The 12362-nt window shown below is 33.3% G+C and overlaps 1 protein-coding gene across 1 annotated transcript in view; it reads left to right on the top strand.

The window, feature by feature from the left end:
• LOC106459762 (synaptic vesicular amine transporter-like) overlaps nt 1-12362 on the top strand; it is a 40708-nt gene that overhangs the window by 24415 nt on the left and 3931 nt on the right. The window contains exons 9-12 of the mRNA XM_013919416.2: nt 3811-3874; nt 4523-4642; nt 6164-6209; nt 8198-8285. Of these exons, the coding sequence (XP_013774870.2) occupies nt 3811-3874; nt 4523-4642; nt 6164-6209; nt 8198-8285 (318 nt within the window). The remainder of the gene's footprint in view (nt 1-3810; nt 3875-4522; nt 4643-6163; nt 6210-8197; nt 8286-12362) is intronic.

Raw genomic sequence — 12362 nt, 5'->3', positions numbered from 1 at the left:
TTATATATCGGAGAAACAGGAAGAAAATTGGAAACCAGACTGACAGAACACAATAAAAAAACCGTCCCATGTTTTTCGCCATTGCAACTCAAAAAACCATAGTATAGCTATTAAAAACATAGCCTTTTTAAACAAAGAACCCAACATAAACAAACGAAAAATCAAGAAATCCATCTTAATTGAACAAAACAATCCTACTCTAAACCAACACCCCCGGGGTGCCAAGATACCTCTTCTAAGTTTTGCAACTGTATCCGGTCATGTGACCTCTTTGTTCAATACTGTATATATATATCCGTGTCTGTGTAAATTACTTGTACCTGATGATGACAAAACCTTGTCGAAACGTTGTACATTTGCTGTTATGTTAAACTTATATTAAAGTTTTTTTTCATTACCCATTCAAGCCGTCTCCAGCCATTATTAAATCACTAAATAAACTAAATAATAACTTAAACTAAACAGTCTTGTATATCCAACAGATATCATCACCCACCCTCGATTTCTATAAAAAAAAATATCACCCAGCTTTCACTCTCTCTCTCTTTTTTACAGTTACATAGTGTTGTAATTTTAGTATCATTATATTATATATGATGTTATAAACTATAAAACCAACTCTATAGTTCTGGGACCCCTACTTCCTCCCTTAGTTAACAAGAGCATAATCTTTCAAGCAAACGTGATTTATATACTTCTGTGTAACTATAAGAAATGGATGTGGATGCTCCTGAAAAGAACCATTTTTAAATTATAATTTAGAATATGTCATCGTTGGCCGAGTTCTTTTAAGTTATTTGGTTTTAGGCTTAACTGAGCTCACAACCAGACTTTTCAACTTAAACTCTGAAACTAGTGCAAAACTAATAAACTAATAATTTCCTCGACTAATAACAAGTGTTAACTAACTTACTGACTAGATAATACAGAAGTTATATACTTGATAAAACTCATACACGATCACTTACACACTAACTACTCAATCACTTTTTCTCTCTGGATCGGGATTTAAGTCTTTTGTGACCTGGGAGAGTCAGGTTCTAGTAGAAATCTTCCTCCCTCCTGTACTGTTGTTATATTATATTATCTTCTTGGGTTTTGGTTGGCTGGTTTGATTTGTTGAATTCTATTATAACTTTCCTTTTCAGGGCTATGTCCGTTTTATGTTGTCAAGTTGTATATGTGCGTGGTCTTATGTTTGCTTGGTATTTGTGTTCTGTAATGTTTGTGGTAGTAAGAGTAATTGTGCTATGTGTGGTCTTATGTTTACTTGGTATTTGTGTTCTGTAATGTTTGTGGTAGTAAGAGTAATTGTGTTATGTGTGGTCTTATGTTTGCTTGATATTTGTGTTCTGTAATGTTTGTGGTAGTAAGAGTAACTGTGCTATGTGTGGTCTTATGTTTGCTTGGTATTTGTGTTCTGTAATGTTTGTGGTAGTAAGAGTAATTGTGCTATGTGTGGTCATATTGGCAGTAGTTGTTCTAGCGCTATTTTCATGATTAGTGTGATGCACTCCTCTTGGTTTTGGGGGTTATTGTATTTTGCCAGAAATTCGTAAAATATGTTTGTGACTGCCACTGTTATTTCCTTTTGTTGTGTTTGAGCATTAATGGGTTTAGTGTTCTTTTTTTGATTTGTGGTATCTTCAGGTTGGGTGTGGGTTTTTACTGCCCGTGCAAATTTTTGTGTGGTAGATTGTTTGTTTGTATTCTCTTGACGTTCTGGTGTTGGTAGCAATGGTGTTTTTATTTGTGTACGGTTTGCTTCATGATTTTGTCCTTGTGTGTTTGTGTTATTTTGAATGTTAATTATTCGTGCTTTAATATTTCTGTATTTCAGGCATCCTTTATAGTTTGCCGTGTGTTGCTGTTGGTAGTTACAGCAGTATGGTTGTGGGTTATTTCGTGAGCATTCATTGTTTCTGTGTTCTCCCCCACGCCCTACACAGCGTGGGAGAGCTTTGCATGCGGCTGCCACATGTCCATAGTGTTGGCAGTTACACTGGGTTACTACTACCGCTGGTATTTTAGTGGGTTCTACCATGTATCTTCTGTACCAGAGAATAATACCATTAAATATTACACTCTGTATATCTTGTGTTTCGTGTACGTGTATTTTGATAAGGTTTGTGAGTTTCTGTGTTTTGTTCGAGAAAATCCGTTCAACTTTAGTGAATAGTATGTGTTTATGTGTGAGTTCGGTTTCTATGTCTTCGTTTGTAATACTGGTGTGTATATCTTTTATAACAAAAGATTTGGGGTTCGGTTTGTTACCTGTAATGTGTACTGTGATGTTTCCGGGTTTAAATGCGTCTTGGGGCCTTTCCTTCAATAGACAAATATTTCTGACCGCCCCTGGTTATATTTCATTCCCCTTCTGGGTATGAAATATATTACTAACCTAAATACCTACTAAGCCAAAAGGTCAAAGGCCTTTAATAGACAGTTAAGGTCAGCGGCTCATGATGTCATTACAAACTTTCTAGGTGTTCTAGGATTATTTTTATGAACTTATTTGATTTTAATATCATGCGTCCTTTAGTCAACATCTAAATTAAAACATTAAAGATATAGCTTACAATAATATGATTCCCTTTTATTGTAAAATATTTTATTCGGCTCTTTTTTTTGTAACTGCATATTGTTTGTTTTCCATCTAGGGAACTGGAATGTGAGTCTTTCTTAAGCGATAAATTTTTAAGATCTTTTGATTATTGTTTTGACCAGAACTTTTTTTTTTAATTACTAAGAGTCAGTATCTGCATATATATTTCGAGTTTATCATAAATAAGTATCATATAAATACACGACGTCATATCAAGTTGAACTGTGTGTTAATCATCTGATGTTGATGCCAAATCAACCTGATGGACCTGATGGATGTTTATGCCATCTACGTTGTTAGTTTAATAACTTCTCGAAATACCACACTATTTATGTTCGTTGGATAAATATGGGGTATTGTGATAAGAAGCATCATTATCTATTTTTTAACAGCACAAATATGTTATTTGCCTGTTTTCTCCAATTTCCAGTAGTAGGGTATGAGGTTGCGAATAGAAGCAGGGACACCATTTAGGGAGCAATTGCTCCTTTCCTCTGTGTTTCGTACCAGTTGTTAATTTTAGGGACACACGTGTATAAAAAGCGTAGTTTACGCTATTTGAATGTTTGTCCAATAATATGAGAAATAATCAAATCAAATGCTTCCAAAGTTTTTCTTGGTTAACTTTTAAAACCCATGAGCGTCCAACCAGCCCCTGAACCACCAATAAAGATTGCCCCCTATTTAAATCTGACATGGCGCTCCTGAATAGAGGTTAGATATAATAAGTAGTGTACTTTCCACTTTTCACACTGGCCTGGTCTTATATATATGCACTTATTTGCGTTATAGTTTTTGCTTTATTTTTACCCTAAAGTAACAAATAAAAATACAATGTAGAAGTTGTTACCTTGATTTGCGTGTGTTTTTGGCTATTACATGTTTGAACTCCTGCTGATCGGTGTAACTTTACATAATGTAAGAACTGGCCTTTTAGAGTTATGTATTAATGCTTTTCTTATTATTACATAAATGGTTTGTTTTGCATTATTACATGTTGCTCTTTCATACTTATCGCTCTTACTGTTATATATTTATCTTCTTATTGTTACATAACTTTTCTTATTGTTGTACGTAACTTTCTAATTGTTACGTGTATATTTTAATATTGCTATATGTTTACTTATCTTATTGTTACACCTTTACTTAAGTATCCTCATTGTTATATAATATTTTTTCTTATTGAAACTTTATGATTTATTTAGATTCCATACTCGAAAAATTTTTTTCACCTAATAGGCCCTAATGCAGGGATTGGGTTCGCTATTGGTAAGATGCACTTTTTAAGTCCTGTACCATTGTACCGCCAACTGGAATATTTTTTCAACAGTTTGTTTTATATAATTGTACATAATCATAATAGAAATGACAATTTTGAATACTGTCGTATTTCTAACAGTATTGTCATATTTTAACTATTCTAACCAGATAACTACACATTTTAACGTGTTTATAACGATATATTTGCATATGTTAATATTCTAATAAATTTCTAAAATTGTTATTATTATGCCTCAATATTTTAACGTTTTTGCTTTAGTTTAATGTTTTCAAACAAAGTTTTATACTTGAATGTTTTATAAAGCATATGCGCTAATATGAATTTAGGACAAACCTAAGTCTCCAGGGTTGGTCGAACCTTGTGAGATATTGTTGGGTTTACGGCCGAAAATGTCATTAACAACGAGGGTACCCAACTGATAAAACAATGCATTGTAATCATTATAAATAATGTAATTTCCACGTTATATTTAATATCTATGCTCTTTATCATAGGTATATAATTGATTTCTTTTTTATGAAAGTAGCTTGCTTTGATCAGAAGTTTATATTACTTAACGCTCTTGTTATATTTTATTTGTATATTTAATGGTTTTTTTAATACTTTATTCACACACATCCACATGTATCATCTAGGCATGGTAGACTCGTCCATGATGCCCATGTTAGGTTACTTGGTAGACATTCGACACACGTCGGTTTACGGCAGCGTTTATGCCATTGGAGATGTCGCCTTTTGTGTGGGCTACGCTTTAGGTAAGATCATTTCTGCGAAGAACATCCTTTACAGACTTAGAGATAATACGCTTCCTAAAGTTGTGTATGCAGAGGGTTAATCACACTTTACAATAACAGTCGTGTAGTATAGCGTTAAGACTCAGATGCGATCCGTGCACCACTGACGACACGTTTATGTATTTGATTCTCGGGAGATTCCTAATTATTTGAAAATGCACTGCTATCACGGGTAAACTTATGTCTGGACGAATGTATTACAGGTCTTTTCGACGATATGTATACGTTATTAAATGAAGAAGAGACCCTTCGTTGATTTCTATGAAAAGCTAAGAACTCGCGCAACAAAGTGATGACCATGGTTACGCAAGAGATCTTCAGCCTCCCCCCTAAAAAAAAGTCATTGTGATAAAGCCGGGCGTATCTCCTGGTATTATTAAATGTATAATAAACAACAATATTTTTACTATCTAAAAGTTTCACACATGAAAATGAATAATTGTTTTCAAGAGAAAACATTTTTATTATTTGGAATCTCATTCGTTCATATTTTTGTCAAATATTTCGGTGCCGCTCCAGTTGGCTTTTGTATTAAACGTGGTATTGGAAACCAGACAGTTAATGGTCTTGGAAGGTTCTTCTGGGTGAGTGGTCTAAGATGAACCTTTACAATAGCTTGTAACAATGGAAATTCCGGCGTCGAGAAATAGTACGCAATTATAGCTATTGAACTGTGTAATACCGACGATGGAGGAAGTCCTTAGGGTATCACGGAATATGGAGCATCCTTCTTATAAGGTGCGATTAACTCTTAATATGATAAACTTTATATATATATAAATAGCGGTTTTATGTTAGTGAAGTTTCAAATGTACTACAATTCATAGCTGAGAAATCTTAAGCAATAAATCCTGAATTACCTTTTGTTACGTCTGTGTGTTTTTTCTTATAGCAAAGCCGCATCGGGCTATCTGCTGTGTCCACCGAGGGTAATCGAACCACTGATTTTAGTGTTGTAAATCCGGAGAGTTACTGCTGTATCAGCGGGGGACTTGTTATTTCTAATAACGAGTGAAAAACCATACAGTAATAACTATAAAAACTAGTTTCAAATTATCGTAAATGTAGGCTTACATCTTCTTCACAATGGTTACAGCAGTAAGTTCGAGGGCCTATAACGCTAAACCTTCGGAGTTTGATCTATGCAGTGAACACAGCACAGATATCCCATTGTGCAGCTTTGTTATCAAAAAAGAAACAAATTCCTAATAACGGATTACAAAACATGAAACTTCGCATGTTAATATTATTCTTTCATATCCGATTAGCAAAGGCTGATGTGATTAAACTTAATATCAGTCATATGGGTACATGTAATTTCACACCTATTACTCATACAGGAGATTGTTACGTGCCGTAAAATATTTAGGCTTAATTTAGACACTCCTTATCTTCACTTGTGTTGCGTAGGTTTGTCATTAGCTATTTTTAAACTTTGCGACCAAGTTTCACCAGGTTATATATATATATTTTTTTTACCAGGTCCTGCTTTTGGTGGTGGAGTAATGCAAGCTATAGGATTTAGAGGGTAAATATTGAATATATTTTCTAATACTGCTTCGAAAGATCCTTTTAACATAGATTTTTTTTGTGTGTTGTTTTAAAGTTTGAAATAAAAACACAAAAGAAAAATTTATAAAATGTTTTCCGAAATCCAACTATAGTTGCATTTATGAATCATTTGTAAGCTAGCAACAGAGATGAGAGAAGACTTTATAGATACATTTCGCATACCAAAAGCTGAAACTGTGTAACCAGATATAGGTTTTCTGTTAGCAATAAGTCTAATAATAGATGAACATTTTTTTTAAACATATTTGTAGATACTTTTTATGGAATCCATATCCATACGTGCTACTTAAAATCATCCATATGGACACATTTAAACCAGTCTGTTTAAATACACATAAGGACTAAATTTAATCTGTACGGAAAGGGTGTAGAATACATATGGAATACAAGTGTACAAAATGGGGAAAATATGCAAATTAGTCTATAAATACTTTCAAGACTTTATATGAACTGTTAAGCTTATTCCATATTTTACGTCATTCCATATATAAAATTTTAACATTCCATACATAGCTTGTCATCATTCCATACCTAATTTAGCCATATTTAGTATGTTCTTCGTGTGATTCCACATGAAATTTGTAATATTCCATAACTACTCCTGTAACAAAAAACAAACTAGAATCTTTTGATATTTAAAAATTATCATATTTCATGCATTAATGAATATTAATTGTTTATTGTTTGCTTCTCTTTTTGAGGACATTTCTTGCACATTTTGTGATAACAGTTATTTTCATCATTTTTTTTTCCTGTTTTTCTGAAAGTAAAATCTTACCAAAACTGGGAGATCACCAAAATAATAGGTATAAAATTATCTAGATACTCAAAACTATTTAATCTATCCTAATAAGTCAGCCACTGACTGATATTCTTGTTAAAATTGAAATAATTCTTTAAATTTCGAACTTTTTAAAAATGTTTTTAGTTTAAAACAATACGATATACATTGTAATTGACTAATTCCATTTAGTGAGCATGTTTCGTGTATTAGTTTAAAATTGTTATTTATTTTTAATACTTTTATCTCCTCACAACTTAACCAAGTCACTTTTGTAAAATGATTTTGAAGTGGCAGCTACCCTTTATGTCATACTTACTTAGACTCCATTGGTCAGAGGTAAGAACGAGTCTTATGACGCTTAAAATCGGGTTTCGATACCTGCCGCGTGCACTACTGGTATTAACAACAAATAAACTATGTTTATGGAAATGCAGTAAAGGTGATTTTTTTATCCTTTATGAGAGTTTGAATCCATATGGGGCCCCCCAGTGGCACAGTGTTATGTCTGCGGACTTACAATGCTAGAAACTGGGTTTCGATACCCGTGGTGGGCAGAGCACAGATAGCATATTATGTTGCTTTGTGATAAAGTACAAACGAACAATCCATATGGATTATCACAATTCCATAATTTAGTACTCACATACTTTTTTTTTTATTCTTAACTTTCCATATAGACTCCATAAGAAGTACGTATGATTTGTATAACCAAGACATAAGGATTCCATCAGAAAAACTAAACAAAAAACAAACATATATTAAAAACGCTTATTTTAATTTTGTATGTCCCCCAGTAGGTGCTCGGTAAGTTTGCGGACTAACAACAGAGCACAGATAACTCTTTATGTAGCTATGTGCTAAAAAACAAACAGCATTTTATAATATCCAAAATGAAATGCTTGTATATTTACACATTCTTACTTAGTTAAAAAAACCAAAGTTATATTGTGTAGGTGCAATAATTCGTGTGGTTTATTATGACAACACAGGTAAAATGTAAAATGCAGTTATGTTTCTATATGTTATAATTAAAAGTCGCATCTACATGACTAGTGCCTTATGAAAAAAAAATACGAATAATATTGTTTATATAATTATTGCCTGGTTTGAGTGCGCATACCTAAACCACCGATAATATGTCCTCTACACTTTTTTTTTAGGTTAATGTGTGTTATTTCTGTCGTATGTTTCCTCTACTGCCCTCTGATGATAGTATTGAGAAAACCACCAGCGAGGGAGGAAAACCAGGTAAATAGTTAGTAAGAGTAGAATCAGGTGTTAATTTCAGCCAGTGTATACTGGTAACGCAGCAAATTGATTTTAGAGGTGGAATGCTAAAACACTGGCCTAAAGGATTTTGCAATAAATTAAATATTAAATACAATACCATTATGCTGTTCCTTTTTTTTAACTCAATGATGGGGGAAGGGCGCACATGCGTATTCGCGTACCAGCTTTGCAAGTATAATGGCATAGAATTTTAAAGGAATTCATATTCAAAATAGAAATTATTATGAAAAAACAAAACTCCAAATGTTATTTAATACGAAGTAAAAGACGTATGGAAACCTGACTTGAGCCATTGATATTAGAACTGGGAAGTTCAACTCTGTCGAGTTCTAGTGTAACAATGAATTGAATAAACTCGGTGAATCTATTTCTGATTGATAAGATAATGTGTGTGAGAACTTACTCTCTTTCTCTCTCTCTCTGTGCAATGGAAAAAAAATTCGCTGAATTTGTGAAAAGTAGGCCTAACACGCCTCTTATTCTTCACTCGAATACTTCTTTCTGGCCTTATAAAGGTTAGGCCTTAATATGCCTTTTGTGTATTACTACCTGGAGTACCCGTCTGTTGGACGGGTGAAATAAAAACTCGTTTGTAACAAAGGATAGGAAATTGTCTCTCTTTTTATCTTCTTAAAATAATAAACGTTAAAAACGTACTAAAAATACATAAAGGTACCAATACTGAAAAGAAAGACATATTATTTTCAAGAATTCGAACAACGGTGGTTATATAGTTCATTCCAATGCTGAGGGATAGGCAACAGTGGTACTTTTCCGAAATTAGATAAGAAATTATGTGGGGGATCCACCCCCATCCCCATGACCTTCCTCATATCATACTGTATTACTGTGTCAAGTTTGGTGCTGATTGATCGGAAACGTATAAGGAACAGATACACACACATTTTGACATTTATTTATATAGATCAATAAAACAAAACTTAAAATAATTTTTGTAAAAATCACTTTATTCTCTCGACAATTTCCCAGTAATACCATTTTGCCGGCCTTATGGAGATTATGGACTTAGATCTTAGATGATAATTGATGTACATGTATTTATAGTATGTGTGCAATCTGACAATCGCTTCTTAATTAGATTTCGCGATATCCTAAATAACACAGGCCTGCGAATTTAAAAGGAATTTAAAACAGGCCTGCCTCATAAAAGTTATAACTCAGCTACGTAGGTTTCGAAAATAATATTCATTTTGTTTCTATCACGTAAGGATTTTTTTACAAATCGGGAAGAAAAAGAAAAAACTCTTACTTAGATCAAATTATTATTTCATTTACCATTTTTTATTATTATGTTTGTTAACAAAAATACAGACAAACTGAAGAAAAGAGAAGAACATTGATGGCAAACGAATATGCATCCTCATTTATCCTGATCTTTTTGTGAAATCTACGTCTTTTAGTGTCAAAACTACGTGTTGTGGTCTTTCTTTTATTTACAGCGTTATGACGTTATTTGAAAAATCTATACGTGATGGAGTAAAACAGATATCATTTTCGGATTCAGCGTACAGGAATTATCGTAGTACATGTAAAAATTTCAAGACAATAAAACCATCGCAGGCCTGTGTAATCTGTAGAATACTTTGTTTAAGCCTATGCCAAAGTAAAAAACTTTTTATGTTAACAGATCCAGAGCTTAACTAGTGTTAGCGAGGTTTAACAATCGTAAACACTGCAACGAGCATATTCACGTGAGTGGTGGTGGTAGCAGGCTCCAAAATATTCTAATTTATTTTGTCTAATTGGATCATTATCTTGCTGTATACGATAAAAGTCTGTGTGATCTGTGAAATAATTTTTATATTGTCATGCTACATTCCAAATTTCCGGGCCGTATTAAGATATTTCCACATGATCGCTCCAGAAATTCAGGGTGTAATCATCAAACCAGTTTTTGCAGTAAAGCTTTACACACACTTGAGATTTTTTTACAAATTTTTGTCTTTAGTATGAAGATCGCATAAATGCATAAAGCATGATCGATAAACTTTTTAAACCAATCTATAACATCACAGCAATGCGCCTACTTCACTTCTAATACTGTCACATGACAATATCCTTCAATTAGAATCTTCACTGCTAATTCTCTAGCATTGCAATACCTTTTAATTAAAATCGTCATTTCTAATACTGTCATATCACGATACCATTTCGTTACACGTGTAAGATATAGATTTTGGTGTTGTTTTTCAAGAACAGTTGTGAATTGAAGGGTCAATGGTGTACACAGTTTACTAACCATAAAAGCTACCTTTAATAACCTGAAATCTTTGAAAAATTGTTGTCACTCCATAAAACTCCACTTGTAGTATGTTTGGATCAGTATTTAGGTAGAGTAGCTCAGATACAGTTTAGAGCTTTTCTATTCATCATTACCGCATTTTGTAGGTTGCCGAGTTATTTGTCTTATTTATTGGGAATTGAATGAGACCCTTCTTCTGTGGGTTTTGTAGATTGCAAGGAACGTTTTGATTTTATATATAGAATTTTGCTTCTAGTAATATCTAGGTTATTATGTCCACTTCTCTCTGGAACGTTCTAAGTTGATGATGTATGTTATGTTGAGGACTGCCATTCAGAAGGTAAGAGGAGAAGAATTCTGTAGTATCATCCCCATCTTTGTGCGGTTGTCATCATCATTAGGCTCGAGGACAGCCTTCTTTGATGCTTATGCTTTTTCTGTATATCAGTAAGTTGGAGTATTTGTTTGGGAATCTGTTCCTTTATCAGGTTTGTTTCTCTTCATTTGAGTTGGGGATGTGGATGAGATTTCTGAAAAAGGTATTATTGGAAGTGTTTTGATTTGTTTGCTGATGTTTGTGGCTTAAAGATGAATTTTCTTCATGGCTGATTGTTCCATGTTTGTAGTTAGTTATCTTGGGATTAAAGCATTGGAGATATATTGCAGAATATTGCTTTTATGTCTGAAATCGAAAAATGACGATGGTGGTATCCGTGTTCAGTAGGTTTGATTTTATTACTACTTCCTCGAAGGTCATTGGTTTAATTGTGTGCCATCTTTGAGCTAATCCTAAATGCATGGGTGAAAAGTTTGACTTACAAAAGCACATCTTGAATTCGTTCTTAGAGCTGAATCTCTTATTATAGGTGCAATTAAGCAGTATTAATATCCCTAGGGTATTTGTGCGAGGCAGTGGTTACTTTTGATATCTATAATTGACAAAAATGGTTGAAGTAAGGTAGTGTTCAAGTTAACGCCTGCGAAACTGAATCAGACAAACAAGAGAACAATAGTTTTGTTCTGAACTCCAATCAGCAAGATTAAGGTATACAATGCTATCGTCCAAGCTTGCAGGCAAGTGTGTTTTCCAGCTTACTTTTATTTTAAAACTTTCTAATTAATTAAGCTCAGTTTTTTTTCAATCCAACTTCCATGTTTAAGTATACTGATTAATTTTGTAGACTTACAGCTAAGGGGGTTCAATAGAGCCCCATCGGCTAAGAAAGGTCATCTAAGTTAGTCACTTACTCAGGCTAATTTAGAATTATCCTAAGTCTCACCATTCAACAATGATTTCTGATATTTATGGTTTCTAATAGTAATAATGTTAGTTACTTAGTACCGAGACTATCACAGTGTTTAAAGATGTACTACAGTGAAGTGCTGGTTATTTTTAGAGACTTGGTAACTAAAACGGATAATCCAAATTAATTCATATTTCTGTTTTCTGATATGTTAACAAGATTAAGATACATCCACATAAAACCCTGTTAATGCCTTATGCTTGCTTGCTAACACAACAACAACAACAACAAAAAAAAAGATCAATAGGTTTCTGGGACAAGAAACCAAATTTGTCAAGCTACTAGCTTGTTCTGTGTATAATTTTAGTCAATCTTATCTCGAAGGTAACTTCGCAAGATCGAGATATGTATTATTATTGTCCAAACCAGCAGTCACGCGTGTGTTTACCGCTTACTTTTATTTTAATAAGGTTCATACCTTTAAGTTCAGTGTGCCTTTAGTTCAACTTTAATTCTTTAATTTTTATT

Source organism: Limulus polyphemus, unplaced genomic scaffold (genome assembly GCF_000517525.1).
Source record: "Limulus polyphemus unplaced genomic scaffold, Limulus_polyphemus-2.1.2 Scaffold657, whole genome shotgun sequence".
In the NCBI taxonomy this organism is placed as follows: Eukaryota; Metazoa; Arthropoda; class Merostomata; order Xiphosura; family Limulidae; genus Limulus; species Limulus polyphemus.
Note: the sequence above shows the minus strand (reverse complement) of the source record. Positions and strands in the feature narration are given on the sequence as shown.